We start from the raw sequence: 23,792 nt of genomic DNA, 5'->3' as shown, positions 1-23,792 counted from the left end.
AAAATGTAGTTCGCGATATAACTCGCTATGGGCGCTGTACGGACTTTTATGCATGCGAAATAACTCGCTTATGGCGTGCAAAGGGTTAAGTTATTGAATTTCAAACTTCAACACATATGTACGAGAGGTTTTTTTTAAGTAAGAACCATTTTGTATTGGATCACGGATGTACTTAAACTGTATCACAAACTAAATTATGAACATTTAAATATTTTTCAAGTTGTGGCACTAGCTTTTGGATCCCATCATCAAAGAACTCTGCCGCCTGACCATCAAACCAGTTAGTAATTGTTTCTTTCAACATTTAATCATTTTCCAAGCGCTTACCACCAAGAAATTGCTTGAGTTTTGGAAAAAGATGAAAGTTTGAAGGTGCTAAGTCAAGGCTGTATGATGGATGATCCTTTAATTCCCAACTTGTCCAGTTGCGTCTGTGTTCTTACCATGACATATGGCCAAGCATTGTTGTAAGCAGAACGTCGCCGCTAGAGAGCAGGCATCGCTGGCGATTTTTAATAGCGCACCTAAGCTTCAATAATGTTTCACAGTATGTCTCTCCATTTATTCCCAATCCTCACGGCAGAAAGCCTATCAAAAGTATACCTTTCCGGTCCCTAAAAACTTTGACCATGATTTTTCTCGTTTTAAGGTTCCAGCTTGAATTTCCGTGGTTTTGCCGGAGACTTTGGACCCATTCACTGGATTGACGTTAAGTCTCTGGAGTGTAGTACTAAACCCACGTCTCATCACCAGTCACAATGTAACTTAAGAAATTACCATCCTTGTGATAGCATTCTAAAAATGACAAAAGATTGTGTTTGGCACCCATCTTGTACACATTTTTTTGTAACAAAGTGTATCAGATTATTGTAAACTACAGACCTTGAAACTTGTGGAAATTTCTGATGAGGTTTGTCAATAGTGAAGCGCCTGTTTTGGTGAATTTCCTCGTTAACTATTTGTGTCAAGTCTTCATTCATGACAGCCGGGTGCCCAGGTTGTTTATCATGAACATTTGTCTATCCTTCATTAAAAAGTTCACACCATTTTCGCACATTTCTATCGTTTATCACACTCTCACCATATTCAACAAGCTGCAGGTGAATTTCAGCAGGAGGAACACTTTTTGTATTTTAAAAACAAATTATTGAGTGTAGTGTTGTTGTAGTGTAGTGTAGTGTATAGTGTTCACAATATGCGGGATTAATTAATTATTAAACATGGCGACAAATAAAGCTGTATAACCACATAACCAACACCGACAGGGACGTGAAACGTAATGGTGGCGTAGTGTGAACTGGCCAAGAGTGGCTGATCTTGAATGGACATCACGGGACAGGATGCACGCGCACAATAAGTAATTGGTTCTTACTATAAAAATGACCCACGTATTAGGCAAAAAAATCCATCGTCTTATGTTTTTTATTTACTTCTTACAATTTGACCTGTCTGTCACTTTTTAAATTTTGTTTGTTATTGGTAAATAAAAGTTATAATGCAACATACTAGATTTTGTTGTACTGTTACAGGCTCGTGACTATGATGACCCTCCTGGGCTTATGGAGAAAACAGACTTTTTGTTGAGAGAGTGGGTCTCTATCTACAATACCACTTCTGGCAGTAAAGACCCCAGCAAGGCCTTCAGCATGTTTGTTCACCAGGTATAACACATTCATTGTAGTATAATGTGAAATCCATTTTCTTAAATCAAAGACATGCATCGTCACAAGTCTGATGTGTATATTCGCAGCCAGCAGATGATTGGTAGTATGCAAGTTAACGATTGCTAACACATTTTTTTTTTCATTCTTTGTGCAAGGAAAAGTGTGGTAACCAAAATTACAAATCATTCTGCTTTTGCCAGTAATATGTTGCTTTATTTTAATAGTTACAATAAAGTTTGTATTTTCTATGTTTATGTTTGTGCAAACCCATACATATGCTGGGTCTTTACTGGGACTTCAGCCTGAGAAATAAACAAATAATCGTTAATTTTGGTTTACTTCACAATTATTTTACTTGTATAAATATATTATGATTATATCTTAATTTCTTTATATTTTGTAACTTTATTGAATGCTAAGATGTGTTTTTCTTTGACTTTGTTTATGAAAAACCTCTAGATAGATGGTTACTTACCAAATTATTGTGCTTTTTTAAATATTATTTCTCATTCAGTTTGTATTTTCTTTGCTTATGTTTGAGCAGTGCTAAGCATCTGCTGCAGCTATGCGCAAATATCAGCTGCTCTAAAAGCAGACAATCACTATTATTTTGTAGTTTTTTTATTGTGCTTTGTGTAATTGTTATAGTTGTGTAAATATTTTGTCTAAAATATATTGTTTTATAAATATTTTTATCATATATTACTAAGGGTGGTTTGACATTTTGCTTATAAGTGATAAAAATATATGCCCTTTTTTTGCAGATTACAGATATACTCTGGCAGTCCATTTTATAATCCATCAAATCAAAGTATAAGATGGGATATGACTTAGTTCTTAAAATATTTCTCTGAATCTCAGGAAATCCCTTAAAAATTGAATGGTATTCTTGGAATACTTTTGATATTATTGAACGATTTTCAAAGGTTTAATAATGACAGAAATTAAATTGATGATAATTTTAAGATGTGGAATTGGATTCAATTTGAAGATTCTAAATTTGCCCATTACTAACTAGCATATGTATAATATCAAATCTATTTGTACAGATGAACTGTCACGGTATCCTGAAAACTGATGACTATATCACTCGGTTCTTCCGCCTCAGCACACAGATGGTTGTAGAGCTGTGCTACCGAATGATCCCTGAGATGGCCACTACTAACTCCACGTCAGTTCGTAACAAGGTGTTCCATACCATTGATGCATATGTCAAGTTGATAGCACTGCTCGTCAAACACTCTGGAGACACCACTAATACTGCCACTAAGGTGAGAGCTGCTCTTTTTGTGTGTCATCTCAAACCTCTGATTATTCCAAACCCCTCCGCAAAGGAGTAGACTTAACAAAAACGCAAGTATTGTTTCCTGAGAGCATTATGCACAATGCTACTGGAAATAACTAAAATTATGTTACTATTACTTAGGTCAATGTTAGGATTACTCCTATTGCCTTAAAATTATTCTACCTATATTTCTACCTAAAACTAGCTATATGGGATTTTATACTAACCCATTCAGAAATAAAATAAATCCTCATATAGAAATAGATAAGTAGCTATAGTTAAGGAAGAAGAAGTAAAGTTTTTGGGTTTAACACTAGACAGTTAGCTGACATGGAATAAAAATTTGGAAAATATAGCTTCAAAAATTAACTCTGTTTATATGCTCTTTGCAGAATGTCAAAACTATGCTCACAATAAACTCTAAAAATGATGTATTTTCACATATTGTATTTGGTATCCCATTATATGGATCCACATCAATACAAAATTTAGATTCGATTTAAGTAATACAAAAAAAGCAATTAGTGTTATTTTAAAACTTCAATGGAATGAAACTGTTGAGGATCATTTTCTTCAACTGGGTATCATGACAGTTTACAGTGCATATGTAACTATAATGTGAGTGAAAAATCGTGCACATAGCATAAACATAGGCAAAAGTTGTGAGAACCACGGTTATAATACGAGAAACAGAAATAATATGGCAGTAGCTCAACATAACTTACATTTGTTTCTGTAAAAGATCAATATACATAGGAGCTAATTTTTTTAATTTGCTGCCAAGCAATATAAACCTAATAGAAAATGATAAATTATTTTAAAATAAGCTTAAAAGTTACCTGACTGACCTACCATTTTACTGCTTTTCTGAATTGTATACAATTCACAATATTATTTACTACAGTTAAAATAATATTGTATTAGATTCATTTAGATACTAATGTAAAGTATATTTAGTAAACTTAACTGTTTACATTTACATTCTCAATCATGTGACGCCATTCATATACACCATGTGTAACAATTGTATAAACATTTTTCTTGTTCTGATTCTGATTCTCAACTTTGTGTTTCCCAAACAGTTTAATTAAGTCTATTGTATCTTCTGCCGCAGATCAACCTCTTGAACAAGGTGTTGGGTATTGTGGCGGGAGTTCTACTTCAGGACCATGACAGTCACCAGATGGAATTTCAGCAGCTGCCTTACCACCGGATCTTCATCATGTTATTCCTTGAGCTCAACGCTCCGGAACCGATACTTGATACTATTAACTACCAGGTATTTCTTCTCTTAAATTTTTGTATATCGTTGTATTGTACGCTGCAAATATTTTTTATTATGTAGAGGTGTTCAAATAGTAAAAGTTTAGATCAAATCAAACAGAATCACTTCAAATTAAATATAAAATCATTCTAGGAAACAAATAGTTCAAATTAATTTAGTGGAATATCTGGAGGATACTTTAATTCTTTGGTTAGTAAAAATTGCTGAGAATATTAACTAGTTTTTATATTTTTAAAGTGATAGGTCTAAAACCCTGCACTTAAACCTAAAATATGTTCTCTGCCTTATTTACATCTCTTTATTCATCAAGTCTAAAGCTTCTGCAAAAACCCATTGGATTTTATTTGTTCTTATTCTCTTATCTCTCTCAAGATATCTCTCTTATCATTTCCAAATATACCAAAGCATTTCAGCCATATGTGTACCACTGATTATTCTGGCTCTCCATAGTCTGTTTGCATTTATCAGTTTCAATTAAGCTCATCCTCAGTGAGGGCTGTATCCTGTAGCATTCCAAGTTCCAGTTGTATATAAATCTTACCCATTATAAGAGTCTAGTCCATTTTTCAGAATACAGTTGGTTAAACATTTTTTATTGACTTAAAAAGTAGTAAGCTATTTTCAATGTTTTAGGTCTGTCTCTATTTCCAAATTTCTTGTACATCAAAGTTCAAGATGGCATTTTAACCAATTATATCAAAATTATTATTCTATTGTATGCTATAGTAAAAATTGTAGTAGTATTTATTGTTTTTTTGCAATTTTTTACTGTTTATATTATATAAGATGTTCTTTGTTACCATTGTTGTCGTTAATATTTATTCTTCTATATATTTCCTCTTGTTTGCTACATCTTCACAAGGCAGCTATTGTAAACGTTATTCAATATTATGTAATGTTGAGTAATCTAATTACAAATGATTGTAATGGTTGATCTGTTACAAATAATTAAAATGAAATTTATGTTTTAGATATTAACAGCATTCTGTCATACTCTACATATCCTAAGACCAGCCAAGTCACCTGGGTTCTCATACGCTTGGCTAGAGCTAGTGAGTCACCGGGTGTTCCTCGGACGCCTATTAGTGGTCACCCCCCAACAGAAGGGCTGGTCCATGTACGCCCAATTGTTAGTGGACCTGTTCAAATACCTGGCACCGTTCCTACGCAATGCTGAGCTGGCAAAACCAGTCACCTTGCTGTACAAAGGGAACCCTGCGTGTGTTGCTTGTCCTGCTACATGACTTTCCAGAGTTCCTCTGCGACTATCATTACGGCTTTTGTGATGTCATACCGCCTAACTGTATCCAGGTACAAGATGAAATCCATTTAAATTTTTGATTTATTTTAACCCGCAAGTTCATTACAATTTTATAAGCCATTATTTAGCTTAGAAGTAAGTTTAAAAGGTAATTAGCTATAGAAATTAGAAAATATTTAACTAGAAATATCGGTGTAATATTTGATTCTATTTGATACATTATTCAATAGTTTAAGAACCTTGTAAGTACTAAGTGGAATTCAACATTTGATGAAACAAACAACAATGATTATATTATTATTAAGTTCTCAAACTCAATAATCTACGAGAGTACTCAGACTTGGTCTCCAAGAACTTATTTAATAAATTAACATTACTTATAGATTGGAATAGTTTAAGCATTCGTTGCAGCAAACAAAAATGCTGTTTCTGAATGAACATGGCATGGTATTAGATCAAGTAGATTATGTAATGCAGTGTGAAGTACAACATAAAATGACATTACATACACACAATTTAATTGATGTGGATGATAGAATCACAAATAAGTGTACAGAAAGTGTGTACGGTTTCTCATGTGTTTTAAGCTATAAAAATCTGGGTGAATTTTTCAGATGAGGAACTTAATTTTGTCAGCATTCCCAAGAAACATGCGGCTGCCTGATCCGTTCACTCCCAACTTGAAGGTGGACATGCTAGCAGAGATCTCTCATGCACCTCGAGTCCTCACCAACTATGCTTCCACTATACAACCCATCTCTTTCAGAAAGGTATCATTAGTTGATCAGCATTTTCAATTTACTCCTCATTTGTTAATCTACAATTAAAACTGCTAGTTTGAAATTGTAGTAATAAAAAATAATATATAATATAAAAACATTGTTGTAAAAATTGTGTACCTGAAAAAAAGAGTTGATTTCTTATTTTCAAGTAATGGAGGTTATTCTGGTGTTATTTGCTGTAGGACTTGGACTCATACTTAAAACTGCGAGCTCCAGTGACTTTCCTCTCTGAACTTCGCAGTAACTTGCAAGTATCTAATGAGCCGGGAATGCGCTACAATATCCCTCTGATGAATGCCTTGGTGTTGTACGTGGGTGTGCAAGCTATTACACACATCCGCAGTAAAGGGCTGACGCCAAACATGACCACCATTGCTCACTCCTCTCACATGGATATTTTCCAGAACCTGGCCGTAGATCTTGACACTGAAGGTAATTTATTGTCCATATTCCTTTCCAACATTTTTAATTGGATTCACATAAAATTTAAAATGTTTTAAAAGTCCACAATCATACCTACAAAAATATATTAAGATTAAGAATAATGACTTCATTATTATTGAGTCCATGACAGTAAGATCTACATTCAGAATTGCTTTTCATCTTAACATGTTATGATGACTAGTTGGAGTCATAAGGTAACATAAAATAAAACATTCAGTCAATACTTGTTTGTAGGTACTAGGGGCCCTATTAGCAGTATGCGTCGACCTTGACTTACCTCCTGATGTTTTCCTTCACGACTTTTTGTTGTAAAAGACTGGCCACTACCTGTATCATACAACTATTGATTTACAATATTACTGTATCTTTATTTCATCACTTTATTTCTATATGCAGTTTAGAAAGAAAATAATTAAGAAATTAAGAACGTGATTTATAACAAGAGACCAAAATTAATTAAACAAAGCAAAACAAACGCGCGCGCGCGCGTGCACGCACACATACACATGAATAAATGTACATTCACACATTCTTATACAAAAATTCCTACATAAAAATAGATTTAAATACTTTAAAACTCATTCTTACCTTAGAATATCTACTAAATTATTATCACTGTCCATATCAAATACAAACTTTTCAATGGGTTTTTTTACTATTTTTAAAGATGTGGCAAAAATGACAAATAGTCCTGAAAAATACTTTTTTAACTTTGGAATACAAAGAATTTAACTTGTACTTTCTTGATTGATACTTAATCTTCACAGAACAACCTTCCCTGATATGAACAAACTCCTGTCCTACACAATGCTTACTAAACACACAGATTGATCAACATTTAAATGATTTAACATTACATTATTTGTTTTATTCAAAAGTTCATTCAAATTATTTGCTTTATCAAATTAGAACAGTTATAATAAAAAACAATTTATGAAATGTACAATATATTATTAAAGGCATGAAGTCTAATGTAAGTGGAGATAGTAAAAAACACTTCTTATTAATTTGTTAGTATTTCAACAACATGTTGTTTTTAAAAATAAATCTAAATAGTTTTAATCTTAAACATAAAATTTACACTTAATTAAGTATTGTTATTGGTTATATAAATTATGTTTACAGGTCGGTACTTGTTCCTGAATGCGATTGCCAACCAGTTGCGTTACCCCAACAGTCACACTCACTACTTCAGCTGCACTCTGCTCTACTTGTTCGCTGAGGCTAACACTGAGGCTATTCAGGAGCAGATCACACGGTAACGTTGTCAACCTGTCCTACTACACAACATGCATCACTACCTGAGATAATTCAATATATACAATTCAGTTAAAACCTAACAATCATTTATTGCTTCAAATATACTGTCTGTTTTCGTAACGTAGAAATTAACTTCATACATAATTGCTGTCCACACAATCAATGTTTGATAATTTTAAATTCAAGATGGTGGAACATCAAGAACATCAATCCAGCATGTACTGTAAACTAATAAATAAATCTCGTTTAATATTTCCAAACTTTAAACTTGTGTACTACAGACACATATCATGTAATTCACATTTTTTTATATTATGAACTGAAGTAATATGTGTAAAAATATATGTTAAAGACAAATAAATTCAAATACATGATCTAGCAACATCGTGACCACTCCATCAACATAGTGGCAGGTGAAATCTTCCTTATGCCAAACTAATTGACAATGAATCATCTTGACTGAAAAAATAGTCTTGCCTGTTGTCATAATATGTCTATTGTGATGATATGTCCATCAGTATTGATAATGAGTTGCAAAGGTAGGTGTAAATGCTGAGCTCTATATCCTGTCTCCATCTGTTGCCTGTTGCTGCCTGTCTATTGTGATGGTCCATCAATACTGATAATAAGCTACAAAGGTAGGTGTAAATGCTGAGCTCTATATCCTGTCTCCATCTGTTGCCTGTTGCTGCCTGTCTATTGTGATGGTCCATCAATACTGATAATAAGCTACAAAGGTAGGTGTAAATGCTGAGCTCTATATCCTGTCTCCATCTGTTGCCTGTTGCTGCCTGTCTATTGTGATGGTCCATCAATACTGATAATAAGCTACAAAGGGAAGTGGAAATGCCTGAGCTCTATATCCTGTCTCCATCTGTTGCCTGTTGCTGCCTGTCTATTGTGATGGTCCATCAATACTGATAATAAGCTACAAAGGTAGGTGTAAATGCTGAGCTCTATATCCTGTCTCCATCTGTTGCCTGTTGCTGCCTGTCTATTGTGATGGTCCATCAATACTGATAATAAGCTACAAAGGTAGGTGTAAATGCTGAGCTCTATATCCTGTCTCCATCTGTTGCCTGTTGCTGCCTGTCTATTGTGATGGTCCATCAATACTGATAATAAGCTACAAAGGTAGGTGTAAATGCTGAGCTCTATATCCTGTCTCCATCTGTTGCCTGTTGCTGCCTGTCTATTGTGATGGTCCATCAATACTGATAATAAGCTACAAAGGGAAGTGGAAATGCCTGAGCTCTATATCCTGTCTCCATCTGTTGCCTGTTGCTGCCTGTCTATTGTGATGGTCCATCAATACTGATAATAAGCTACAAAGGTAGGTGTAAATGCCTGAGCTCTATATCCTGTCTCCATCTGTTGCCTGTTGCTGCCTGTCTATTGTGATGGTCCATCAATATTGATAATGAGTTACAAAGGTAGGTGTAAATGCTGAGCTCTATATCCTGTCTCCATCTGTTGCCTGTTGCTGCCTGTCTATTGTGATGGTCCATCAATACTTGATAATAAGCTACAAAGGTAGGTGTAAATGCTGAGCTCTATATCCTGTCTCCATCTGTTGCCTGTTGCTGCCTGTCTATTGTGATGGTCCATCAATACTGATAATAAGCTACAAAGGTAGGTGTAAATGCCTGAGCTCTATATCCTGTCTCCATCTGTTGCCTGTTGCTGCCTGTCTATTGTGATGGTCCATCAATACTGATAATAAGCTACAAAGGTAGGTGTAAATGCCTGAGCTCTATATCCTGTCTCCATCTGTTGCCTGTTGCTGCCTGTCTATTGTGATGGTCCATCAATACTGATAATAAGCTACAAAGGTAGGTGTAAATGCCTGAGCTCTATATCCTGTCTCCATCTGTTGCCTGTTGCTGCCTGTCTATTGTGATGGTCCATCAATACTGATAATAAGCTACAAAGGTAGGTGTAAATGCTGAGCTCTATATCCTGTCTCCATCTGTTGCCATGTCCTGAGCTCTGTCTCCATCTGTGTGATGATCCATCAGTATTGACAAAGGTAGGTGTAAATGCTGAGCTCTATATCCTGTCTCCATCTGTTGCCTGTTGCTGCCTGTCTATTGTGATGATCCATCAGTATTGATAATGAGTTGCAAAGGTAGGTGTAAATGCTGAGCTCTATATCCTGTCTCCATCTGTTGCCTGTTGCTGCCTGTCTATTGTGATGATCCATCAATATTGATAATGAGTTGCAAAGGTAGGTGTAAATGCTGAGCTCTATATCCTGTCTCCATCTGTTGCCTGTTGCTGCCTGTCTATTGTGATGGTCCATCAATACTGATAATAAGCTACAAAGGGAAGGTGTAAATGCTGAGCTCTATATCCTGTCTCCATCTGTTGCCTGTTGCTGCCTGTCTATTGTGATGGTCCATCAGTATTGATAATAAGCTACAAAGGTAGGTGTAAATGCTGAGCTCTATATCCTGTCTCCATCTGTTGCCTGTTGCTGCCTGTCTATTGTGATGATCCATCAATATTGATAATAAGCTACAAAGGGAAGTGTAAATGCTGAGCTCTATATCCTGTCTCCATCTGTTGCCTGTTGCTGCCTGTCTATTGTGATGGTCCATCAATACTGATAATAAGCTACAAAGGGAAGTGGAAATGCCTGAGCTCTATTTGCTCAATACTACATTGGGGCAAGGAATAGCGTTTAAGTGATTCAATTTACTATAACTACGTGTTCCTCAAATTTTCAAAAAAGAAGTATTTAAATCTGTTGTTATTTGCAATTGCTATGTTTTCAGTATTCGCTCAATACTGGATTCTCAAAAATCAAGATTCAAGAAATCTTTATTGTCATTAATCATTTATGACAATGAACTGGACAAGATTACTTTGTCTTGTAAATAAATGACCTACTTCTATCACACCTTTAATATTCCATAAAACAAGTGTAATGTTTTAGACATTTACAAAATTAGGTCAAAGTAAATTTACCTAATACTTTCCATTATATAGTAATGCCACAATTTCCTCCTTAAAAAAAAAGTAAATATGGTGTTAGCAGCATCTCGTTAACCCTCCACCAACTGATGACCGACGGCACAGATGGAGGACCAAGGAGACCGAGACATCTCTGTTAAACTGCACCCTGTCACATCCAATCACACCAACATAGAGAAACTGACCCATCAAACGACTGACCTAAAACCTTCTAGTCTACTTATAGCACATCTAAATGTTCCTAGATAAATTCCTTAGATTTCTTTCTTAAAACATCGGATTGTGAAATTCTTTGTTTAAATTAACATTGGTGTACACAGGCTGAATTAAGCATATATCTGCCCGAGGACTTTCAACTAGCAAGTAGCTACTGCAGGACTATACCTTATGGTGGAGTGGCTGTTTTGGTTAAAAACTCACTTAAATATGCATATGAAGTTGTTACAGTTGACTCTCTATGGCAGCCTAAACATTTTGAAGCAGCTATGATAGCTCTTCCTGAAATTAAACTAATAGTAGTGTCGGTGTATCGAACTCCTGATGCAAATATAGATTTTTTCACAGAAAAAGTTGCAAACCTTTTGGACATAATTGAAATTAATTATAAATACAAAAATTTCAAGAGTGCCATTGCGGGTGACATTAATATGGACCCAAGTAGTAATAATTTTCATATCAAAAATTTTGTAAATATGCTGAAATCCTACGACTGTTTCTGCCTGAACTCTGAACCCACCCGATTGCACTCGTGTCTTGACAATTTTATCTCAAACTTTCAGCCTGCTACTGTTGCGTGTGAAATAACTCAGCCTCACCTCTCGGACCATTTGGGACTTCTTCTCAGAATCAGTTCACGATACCTAACATTGAACAATGAAGGAGTTTCTCATAATAGCAGACCTAGAACTATTACTTACAGATTGACAAACAACTTCTGCATCAATAAGTTAAAACATAGGTTAAGTAGGATTAACTGGAGTAATGAGTTCTCATTAGCTTGTAATGTTGATGAAGCCTTTAAATCATTCATGCAAATTTTATCTGAAAATTTTAATGAGTCATGTCCTATCAAAACTAAGATTTTAAAAAACAGTGGTGTTAAAAGCTCTAGGTCAGTTATAAAACAAAATTGGGACACACCCTACCTTGGTAAAATTATGCTACTGTTGGACATTAGTTATGATTAAGTTAAAGCAAACCCTAGCCTTATCCTAGCACATAATAGACTTAACAAATTTTATAGAATGCAAATAGATTTGGCAAAAAAGCTGCAATTGATAAATTTATATTAGAATGTAATAATCAATGTAGAGCAGCGTGGAAAGTTATAAATTCTGTTACAGGCCGTGTAGCAGATAAGAGTGTAAATGCCAGTATACCCATTACAGCAAATCAGTTTAATAATTTTTTTGTAAATATTAGTAATAGTTTAAGTAATTTGCCTAGCCAAAATGTAACTAGTTCCTTGGATATTTTAAGCTCATCTTCTATCAAAACTCCTGTTTCACCTTTCAAATGGCAGGATATTAACAATGTTGATGTTTATAATACTGTAAAAGAATTTAGCAACTCTAAAGTTGAAGATGTTTTTGGTATGTCAAATTTTTTGGTCAAAAATATTATTGAAGATATCTCCTTTCCTTTATCATACCTTATCAATTGGATGTTTACTGTAGGCATTTTCCCACAATGTTTGAAAATTACAATTATTGTTCCAGTTTTTAAAAAGGGAGATAAGTCTTGTATAAATAACTACCATCATATTTCTTTAATTGCTGTAGTCTCTAAAATAATTGAAAGGTTACTAAAAAATCAGATGGAATATTTTTTTAGAATAATCAGATACTAAATCCTGTTCAATATGGTTTCAGAAGTAAATTATCTACCATTAAGGTTCTTGAAAATGTCATATCTACTGTTCTTGAAAGTTTTGAAAACAAGGAGGGAGTTGCAACCTTGTTGTTAGACTTGAGTAAAGCGTTTGATTAGTACCACACAGTGAGCTAATTGATAAATTAAAGTATTATGGTGTACTTGGTGAACTGTCTCTTCTCACCTCTTACTTGTCTGATCGTTATCAGTTTGTAAAAGTTTGGTGACCAGAGGTCGGATCTTCAATGTGTGAGAAATGGAGTGCCTCAGGGCTCTGTTCTGGGTCCTTTCTTATTTGTTATCTTTGTTAATGATTTACCTGATTTTGTACCAAATAAAAGTGTTCTTTATGCCGATGACACCAGTCTATTGTCATCAAACAAAGATAGCATGCTAAATAAAGTGATAATTAATTACATGAAAGAAAGATCCTTCCTCTGGTTTGATGCTAACAAATTAAGAGTAATCTATGAAAAAACTGAGGAGACTGTCTTTAGTTTGAGCTCAAAGGTGGACAGTCAATCTAAAACTGCTGGGCATAAACCTGGATTCTAAACTGAATTGGTGAGTTCACATAAACTCTCTTTGCTCTCGCTTATCGAGGGTTATTTTTCTATTGAAAAAATTCTGTTGGTGCAAAATTAGTTTTTAAGACTCAAAGAAGGGCATTACGAGTTATTGCAGGTATTGGTAAGAGAGATTCTTGTAGGCCTGTCTTGTTGATCTAGGTATTCTTACCCTTCCATGTATATTTATTTTGCAAAGCCTAATTTTCCTTAAAGAAAATCTTAATTTGTATAATTTTAGAAATTATGCTCATAACTATAGTACTAGATCTCAGAACTTGATAGACCTCAAATACTTTAGATTAAGTAAAACTCAAAACAGCTACATGTACATTAGTATAACATTTTTTAACCTACTACCACCAGATGCAGTTACCACTACTTTAAGGAATATCAGAAATTGTCATGTGAAATGGCTGAAGCAGAAGGCTTTCTATTCAGTAGAAGAAATACTTTTACATGATTTATGTGACCTTAAATTTTAATAATGCTATGTTTTAATTTTTAACAATTATTATTATTTGTTTATTCTATTGTTATATGTTGTTTGTTATTGCTATTATTAATTTATTATTATTTATTTTAGCATTAAGTTTTAATTAATACTATATTTTGACAATTTTCTTATTGTATATTTATTTGCTTTTCTCTATAGAGATGGTGTTCTTAACTGTTGATCTAATAGTACATTATTGTAAACCTTATCTGACTTTGTCAATGCATATGTGGGACGACAATAAATGATTCTTGATTTCTGAGGTTCTGTGTACTTACTATCAAAGGCACAGTTTCCATCAAGAGTAAAAATTAAATTTTCTGTTTTACTATTATTTACCACTGGTAAATAATCCACTAAAAGGTTGGCTTTAAACAACTTAATACTTCTGTCATTGCCTGCTCCTGTTCTAAAATTAAAGTTTCTAGATTTTTATTGCTATTTAAAATATTTGTATCATGTGCATATAACAGACCTACAAGGCATATTAAATGAACAATTTTGAACTCATAACAAATCATTGGGGCCAGGACAAGCATATGGTTATTATAAGTGTTGCTATTTATTATAATTATGTGTTTCTTAAATTAAAGAAAAGAAATATTTAAACCAGCTGTTGTTATTTGCAATTGCTATTTTCACAGTGTGCTGTTGGAGAGACTGATTGTGAATCGTCCTCATCCATGGGGTCTTCTGATCACATTCATTGAACTAATCAAGAACCCTTCGTACAAGTTCTGGAACCATGAGTTTGTACATTGCGCCCCTGAAATAGAGAAGTAAGCTTTTTTCCTGTTATTATCATTTCAGTAATGAAAGAAAATACATTGGTGAAAGGAGGTTTCTTTGTACATTTTTTTTTGTAAATCAATTACAAATTCTTTATCTACCATGTAGTGAAGTATCCAAGCTGAATCTTAAATACACGAAATCTTCAAAACAGATTTTGATTAAAATTTCTACATTTGACAACGGAATCTTCCAAATTTTACTTTGTCATTACTTGTGGGACGGAAATCATGTTTATGTTCCATCACTTCCAGAAATGTTTGTAGACTAAACTAAATAGATTTTAATACATAATAGCATTTTGTACAAGTCATACCATTACCCGTATTTACATAGACTTCCTTTTTTTACCTGTGATATTGCACACACAAAAGTAAACTTCAAACAGCAATAATTATTTTTCATAAGTTTAAAAAGATAATTATGGTTTTGAAAATATTAACACATTCAAGTCCAGTCCTATTTTGGGGTATAGCAACCAAAACCTCAAACTTAGTTTTTTACCATATTATATTATTCATTTAGCAATATAACTACGGAATATAATCACTTTTATCAGAAACTTGGCATCACCGGTACTAACATTACTAATGTAACACTTATGTGAAAAGTAATAGGCCTACTACATCTAATAGATAATAGGCCTAACTACCCATATTTAAACTAATAATGGTAAAACATGTGAGAAACTTGCTGGAATGGAGTCAATTAATCAGGACAGCCAAAACTGAAATTGTAAATATAAAAATATAATCAATACTTTAAAGTGTGATTTCTGGAAACCAAGGTTGATTTGGTATTTTTAAATATTTAATATAGCAATAATTACTATTAAATAGAAAAACATTTGGTGGATTAAAGATACCCCCGTACTGGACGCCACAGTACCGTCACCAGTCATAGTGGTGTGATATGTGACACACACCACACCAAACCGGTGTCGGTTGGCGCCACCGTGGTATCACTGGGATTCAATGTGTAAATTAGTAACCTGTATATTTCAATAAATTTATATTTCAACATTTATTACAGTAAAACATTCTAACAACACTTGTTTATATTCAATATGTTTGTTGTCTTGCGATGTAAAACAGTAAGTAATATGCAGAGTAAAACAGTAAACTTTTATATCTGAAATTTTGTTTTTCCAGGCTGTTTGAGTCAGTGGCAAGGTCATGTATGGTGCAAAAACATGTACAGGTCCCCTCGGAAAATGAGCTGACAGATTTGTAAGTATTGTATTTAATTAGGATATAAATAATTAGAGAAGGATAAAATATATTTTATATACATACAGCTAATAAACACATATTACTCAAAAATCAAAATTCTAATATTGGGAATATTTTGAAAACATCCTTTTGGAAAATGTTCAGTATTAGATTAAATTAGAGTATTTAGTGATGTAACTAATACAGTATACAATAATCAGTCAATAGAAGGCACACGTCCAATAATTATAAGTGATACAAAGACCAACTCTTCTTCAGTTTCTAAATTTGCTGCAGTAATTGAGGAAAGGAAAGAAAAACTAAACAAGCGTTTTTAATCCGGAATGTCAGCTCTCAGACAACGGAATATATGTCATTCTCTCTTCATATCCTATGTTACAGTGTTGTTAACCCTTTGAGTGCCACGGTGACGAAATTTCGTCACCAATGATAAATGCGAGAAATGCCACGGTGACGACTTTTCGCCACCAGTTGTATGTGCGAGAAATGCCATGGTGACGAATCTTCGCCACCAATTATTTTAAGATCCTTTGTTTATATTTTTCGGTATTTTTATGTTTCTACGTAATAAATTGTATTTCCAATAATATGCCTTTAATTTTCTGTGGTGTTTGGAAAAAAATCCAATCCAGAAGAGAATCTAAAAAAAAAACAATGGCCATCACAGCGCTGCCGACAGCTGACTAGCTGAGTAGCGTGGCAGACGACGAATGCAGAACCGCGTGCTAGTGTGTTGTTTCTTTTGAAACATTGTTGCTTGAATTCTAATAGCGTAATTATTACGTTTTGTGCTACAATGGTTTGAATTGTGCGTGTAGTGTTTATTATTAGTGTGTAAAACACTTAAGTAGTTTTCAAATGGCTGAATAATGGATCCTGAGAACCTTAGATCAAGTGAGGTGGACAGAGAACTTGATGGTGATGTATCTGATGGTAATTTATTAACCTCAGAAGACGATCTTAGTGATTTATTTAGTGATGATAGTGATGCTGATCCATTGTATGAGCCACAAAAAAATGTACATAGAGGTCAATCCTCAGAGAGTGACTTTGATGTTTCTAGACCTAGGCCTAGTACGTCAGGAACACAGGTTAGGCCTAGACCTAACGTAAGTAGAATCATTGATAGGAGTGTGTTATCCAGTTCCTCTGAATCGGGTGATGATGCCGACGGGCCTACAGACAATGATATTTGGCTTAGTATAAACGAAGAGAGCCGCAGTAACTTCACTCATGATTTTTCTTATGTTGAATCTCCAGGACCTAGACATTGCCCACCTGTTGACTCTAAGCCCATTGACTATTTTACACTATTTTTTACAGAAACACTTTTGACTATGTTTGTGGTTGAAACCAACAGGTATGCTAACCAGACAATTTCGTCTTTTGCAGACAATGACTCACCTGGTAGTCGTAGGCACAGCTGGATCCCCGTGAACATTTTGGAAATGAAGGCTTTTATTGCTGCTGTTTTAAATATGGGCCTGATTAGGAAACCAACTATCCCCTCTTATTGGTCAACTAGTGACTCACAAGCAACTCCATGGTTTAGTAAGATGTTCACACGAAATAGATTTCAAATTTTGCTTAGTTTCTTTCACATTGTTGACAATGAAAAACTACCTAAAGCCAACCAACCAGGTTACGACCCCACTCAAAAGTTCAAACCCTTAATTGAGCACTGTAATAGGCTATTTAAATTCTTTTATACAGCCCATGAACAGTTGTCAGTCGACGAATCTCTAATTGGGACGAAAAGTCAAACCGGAATCACACAGTACCTCCCCAATAAGCACCACCATAGGTGGGGAATAAAGTTATGGGTGTTGTGTGACTCTGTATCTAATTACTGCATGAGCTTATTTTGCTATCAGGGTAAGAAGAACACATCTCCATCTGATGAGGTAAAAAAATATGGTCTTGGCTATTCGGTTGTCACTTCTCTTCTTCGTGCTTGTAATTATTTACAGAAAGGGTTTCATGTTTTTACAGACAATTTTTTTTCTAGTATTCCACTGGTCAAAAAATTGTATGAGGAAAAAACCTTTTTTACTGGCACAGTAAGGAAGAATAAAAAAGGCTTGCCTGATGGAATCAAAGAAAAGTTTCAAGTTGGCCAGAAGAAGTACTACCATCAAGGAAACATAGTGACACTGGCCTATAGACAACAAGCATCACAAAAAAAAACCAGTTGTTTTGCTGTCCTCAAAAGCTGAGATAAAATATATTGTACATACCAAAAGGAGGCATGGCAGGGTAACAGTTGAAAACAAACCATCCATCATACTAGATTACAATAAGCACATGGGTGGGATAGACACATTCGACATGATGCTCTATTCTTACCTTGACGAAAGACGAACAGTTAAGTATTGGAAAAAGGTTGTTTTTAATCTTTTTGCAAGAATGGTAATAAATTCCTACATTATATATAGGGAAAATTGTGTCCAAAACAACAGGAAACCTCTTTCTAGATACCAGTATACTGTGCAAATCATTGAAAGTATTTCTGATGAATGGGTAGCACAGCAAGGTAAAACTGTAAACGTAGAGGGTGACAAAAGAAAAATTGGATTAGAAAAATTGCCCGGAAAAAAAGAAAAGACTTGTTTTGTATGTACAATGAGGGGGCCTGATTTCAAAACAGGAAGGAAGAGGTCTAGAACAGTTTGCACAAACTGTGGGGAAGGCTGTCATGGCACCTGCTTCCCAAAGCACAAATGCAAGTGAAGTGAAGACAAACTGTTGTGAATAGTGTATATAAATAATTGTATATAAACATTTAGTGAAGATTTTGAACTGAAATTTCATTCTTTCATTCTTGAGCATAAGAAATACTGTATGTGGTGAGTAAATTTTATAAGTTTTCTTTTAGACCACACACAAATGTATATGATGAGGCTATGTGTGTATTTTTTCCAAACTGTTTTGGTCTAAAAAAAAATTTTTTTTTGTCCCGGTTTTGAACATAACACTATGAAATTTTGCACATTTTTTATTAGTAATATTCCCTTAGAAAAGAAAGTGTTTTCCATAGTAAAAATGTTTTTTTTTATTTGTAAAAACTGCAATAAAACTTTAAAAAAATGTTAAAAAAGAAAACTTTTTTGTTTTGTGTTAAATATATATATATATATATATATATATATATATATATATATATATATATATATATATATATAAGAAATAAACTGTAAGAAAATTTACTAATAAAAGTATAGCCCAATTAAAACCAAGCATTTTGATCTACAGCATGATAAGTTTCTATGGAAATAATCCTGTTAAAAAAATGTTTTACTAAGTTGCTACACAACTGGGATTTCCGGGTCTGGCATTTTTAGACATACCCCTGAATATAACATATGTTGCAAAAAGTTCCATAACTCAATATATGGTCTTGGCACTCAAAGGGTTAAATTAACAATGTTTTGTTTTCGTTATCCAGAATACAGTAACAGAACATTCTTTCAGATGAAATTTTGATTGATACAAGGAAAAAGTGGTTTTGTGACTCTGTTTTAAAATTTTATAATACTGTAATAGTAACCTAAGTTAAAACGCTTAATTTATTTTGTTGATAACAAGCAATCTGCCTTTTTTTATTCAAAATTACTATTTCAGTTACATGTAGTGCTTTCTAAATTAAAATATTCTAATTCTAAAAGTACTTATTTATTGTGATTAATATTAATTTTATAAATTTAAAATGTCATGGCCTGAGCCTATTGATATGCCAACATCATCAGCAACTTCTCTGATCATGATACAGCGGTTGTTCATAAATGTTTCTACCACTTTTTCATTGTTTTTTTATGTGCTGGGGTGTTCGGAGCGTTAGTCATCTTCAATGTCTTCACGACCATCTTTGAAACGTCTATATCACTCGTAAACCCTTGTTTTACTCATAGCAGACTCACCATTGGCCTTTCTTAACACTTCCCACATTGTTATACTTTGATCCATTTTTGTTAACAAATGAAAATCACTAAGTTCATAAAACACATCTAATAATTATGAACAAGTGGATGATAGTGGTTAATTTAATTGAACATATGGTTGTGCTGTCATAAAACAATGTTTATACATAACAGTTAATTATTACATTTAACAGGCTCTTTCAGTTAATAACATTTTAATTAACATCGGTTTTAATGCAATTTTAGAGACCAGTGGGGCGTAGCTCGTAGGAATTTTTGAAAAGGAACAGGCCTATTTGTTAACCAGGGATTCTAAGAATGTCCATGTAAAATACACACAGAGATACCTTTAGATTTGTATGAGGTCCGTTTTGTTGTAGACACTGTGTGAAAAGCGTAAAAAGCATGTGTGTCGATGTACCGGCGTGCCTCGGGAACAACTGTGCTCTCAGTTTCAGCTCTGTAGCTAACCTGTACGGTTCTGTTCTGTGCTTTCAAAATGTTAAGACTATCAACTCGCCCACTGCAAAAATTCATCAACAGATTTGCGAAGTGTACAGTGATACTGTTATGAGTGAAAGCAGTGCTTAAGTGGGTACGACAATTCAAAGATGGCTGTGAAAATGTCCATGAAGAGGACCGGTTTACAGACAATGTAGTGGGTTCAGTTGAAGCGAGGATTTGTGAGAACAGGCAGTTCACAGAAACAGGTCTCTCAAACGAATTTCCTGATGTGTTGAGATCTGTTTTTTATATAATTTGTTTCTGAACACCTATAGTTTAGAAAACTGTGCTCCCATTTGATCCCGAAACTCCTAACAAAGGACCACAAAAACCAAAGATTTGAGTGTGCAATGACTCGTTATCAATCACGAAAAGGTAACGGCTTCTTGAGTCAGATCGTAACTGTAGACAAAACAAGGGTTTCGCATATCATGCCCGAATTGAAGCAACAGAGCATGGAATGGAGATACACACACTCACCTATATAGGTGATGGCCAAATAGACCATGTCCCAGCACAAAATCATGGCGGTGGTGTTTTGGGATAGACATGGTGTTTTATTAGTCGACATAATGGAACAAGGAAACACTATACAGAAGCATACCGCCAAACCCTGAGAAAGCTATGCAGAGCGATTCAAAACAAAAGATGTGGTATGCTGACAAAGGGAATTATGTTTTTCCATGACAATGCAAGACCACGCACTGCATGTTATCCATGATTTATTGGACAGTTCTGGCTGGGAACTTTTTGACCACCCACCCTACAGTCCTGACCTTGCACTGAGCGCTTACCATCTGGTCGTCCATCTCAAATAACACCTCAGTGGTAACCGTTACAATGATTGTAACAACATGAAAACAACAGTAAGCTCTTGGTTATTGGAGCAGGTGGCAAGTTTTTATGAAGAGGGTATTTTAAAATTGGTTGAATTGGTAATTTCTTCTGTAATGCAATGGTTTGTTTTTGTCCATTCCAATTACTTTAGTATAAAGTATTGTTTATTTTAATTAATAAGTATTTATGATTTAGTTTCTTTTCATTAGCAACAGGAATGGCAAATAATGATGTTACCAATTTTACCAACTCAGAATTGGTTATATAGAAGAAATAGGTTGAGTTAGTTATGAGTAAAATACAAACAATGCCAGAAACGTAAACAACTTTTAATAGCTTAAATAAACAGCTGTTCACATTTAACAGCTCATTGACTTTAAATCAGCTGTTCAGAGTAAAACAGTTTAGAAAACTATACTTCCTGTTGTGTAATGTGTAAAACATGGTATTATGTTTGGTAGTACTAATCAGTTGTTTTTTATTCGATTTTAATGAAACAACCACTGTTAGATTTAAAATAAAGTTTACAACATTTTAATATTCTTGTAAAATTTTCATACAGGGTATCGATTTTGTGGAATTTAACATCAAAATTTATGATTGACTGCCATTTTGAAACGGGTAAAGATAATTAGTTCATATTTTTTTTCTCAAATGGGCATACAAAAGGTCAACACAACTGCAAAGTGTCATAACTTTATCTTTACTGGTATAAAAGATATAACTTTTTTGGTAAAAATCACATACAGACAGATACACGGAAAACTAACAGTTTTAGGACATACCTCCATATGAAGTTTTTTTGCTCATTTTCACGTCTAGAACAAAATACCACAATATTGGAACACCTTTAGGAAACACCCTGTATGTTTTGGAGCATTTCTATTTGCGAATGACAGCTGATCAGCAGTAACCAAATTACCGATTGCTCAGACGTGTTTCATAGTACTTTGTGAAGAAAAAATGTAGATAATCACAGTAACTGTAAATTTATATAATCATTGTTTTGTAAATAATATTTAACTTGCAGGTCATATTTCCTATGTCTATGTTTGTGCATCAGCTACTCTGCGGATAAACAGATGATCGTTAATTTATTTTTACCTCTTTATTTCTTATTTGTAACAAATATGTTCTCTAAGAATATATATATATATGTATCTTAATATTTAAATAATTTTCATTGGGTAGGAGTGATTTGAAGTTTTTTTCAAACATTATGTTTAAAATATATAAGTAATACAATTGTATGACTACATATTTTTAAAGTACATGGCATATATCTTGAAAGCTCATTTTATAATCTATCTTGTGACCTAATTCTTACTATCTATATTCTTGTAACTCTAAAAATCCTTTGAAGTAGAGTGATATTTGTTATTTACTTGTGTTAAGATCTGCATAATATTCTTTAAAATATTTTGTCCGAAAATGCAGTTGAAATTTTGGAACACAAATCATATTCCAATCTTGACTTAGCATTTCTCTATTAGTGTTTAAATGGCTAGTATACAAATAAATAAAGCCTATTGGTAATTTTTATATTGTTTTACTACTACTATGTTTGTTTTTTTTCAGGCAGAGTTTGACCTCCCAGACAGCATTCTCAGTCGCATAGTTGGCTCCAGTAACAACAAGACTGTTGTATTATTTCATTTCAGTTAACAACGTAATACTTATGGTTTTAAATTTTTCTCACTTAGTTCAGTTAAGTTTTGTTTTATTTGTATATCAACAGCAGGTACTTTTAAACCGTGTCGATTCCATAATAGTGTAGTTTATATAGTGTGTTAAGTGTGCCTTTTTTGTTCTCTCTATAATGTGAGACTGTAAGTATCCTGATCCCCTGTGAAAAGTTCGCAGTGTAGTTATGAACATGAATAAATCAAACCGGAGACTGGAAGTTTGTTATCACTTCCTCCATTTGTGCTATTGTGTTCTGTGAATAACAGTTTTTAAACTGATACATGATTGCACAAAGTATTTTTCTGGATAAGGTGAATCATGTCCTGTCAAATATGTATGTATTACAAATCTTGTAAATGTATTTCTGTAATAAACTTCGTACATAAGATACTTTTATGTGTTCATCATTTTGCCTGAAACATCTAAACTGAGCATGCACTTACTTACTGCTATGCATTGTTTTATTTTGTACTAATTTACAGCAATAGAGTTGTGATTTTTGGAATCTAGATGTTTTTCCAGAAGATAGTACGGTTTATAGCACCGAGATATAAGAACCTTTATGCTCCCCTCTCAGTATCTATTAAAACTTCACAAGTGGTTTGTCGGTGATGCAAAATCACACAAATTAATATACTTTTATACAACTGTTTAAAACCATATTTATAACAGAAAATGTACAAAAACATATATAAAACTCTTTGAAACACTAATTGAATTGTTAAGGGAAATTTGTGTTGTGCGTTGGCAAAACTGTAGTTGGATAGATAAGCATGACTTTTTTGCCATAAAAAACTTTTTGTGTAAATTTACTATCATGCATGTTTTACATCAAAATGTGTCAGAACAATGTTTCCATAAAAAAATTTTGTCGCCAGCCTAAAATACTTATATTTCTCAGATTTTCAGCCGTCCGCAAAGTGTTCAGCCACATCA

The 23,792-nt window shown here is 33.8% G+C and overlaps 1 protein-coding gene and 1 long non-coding RNA gene across 2 annotated transcripts in view; both read left to right on the top strand.

The window, feature by feature from the left end:
- LOC124362806 (CCR4-NOT transcription complex subunit 1) overlaps positions 1–23,246 on the top strand; it is a 150,465-nt gene extending 127,219 nt beyond the window's left edge. The window contains 11 exon segments of the mRNA XM_046817626.1: positions 1,530–1,661; positions 2,714–2,935; positions 4,064–4,228; positions 5,206–5,439; positions 5,441–5,545; positions 6,110–6,265; positions 6,460–6,709; positions 7,847–7,979; positions 14,536–14,670; positions 15,832–15,909; positions 22,749–23,246. Coding sequence (XP_046673582.1) covers positions 1,530–1,661; positions 2,714–2,935; positions 4,064–4,228; positions 5,206–5,439; positions 5,441–5,545; positions 6,110–6,265; positions 6,460–6,709; positions 7,847–7,979; positions 14,536–14,670; positions 15,832–15,909; positions 22,749–22,788 — 1,650 coding nt within the window. The 3' untranslated portion in view covers positions 22,789–23,246.
- LOC124362809 lies at positions 9,505–14,528 on the top strand. The gene is made up of 3 exons (XR_006922499.1): positions 9,505–9,913; positions 10,011–10,312; positions 10,611–14,528. It is a non-coding gene; the product is annotated as an uncharacterized LOC124362809 (long non-coding RNA).
- Positions 23,247–23,792: the final 546 nt, after the last annotated feature.

This window comes from Homalodisca vitripennis, chromosome 1 (genome assembly GCF_021130785.1).
Source record: "Homalodisca vitripennis isolate AUS2020 chromosome 1, UT_GWSS_2.1, whole genome shotgun sequence".
NCBI lineage: Eukaryota > Metazoa > Arthropoda > Insecta > Hemiptera > Cicadellidae > Homalodisca > Homalodisca vitripennis.
This window is presented reverse-complemented; position numbering and strand designations above follow the sequence as displayed.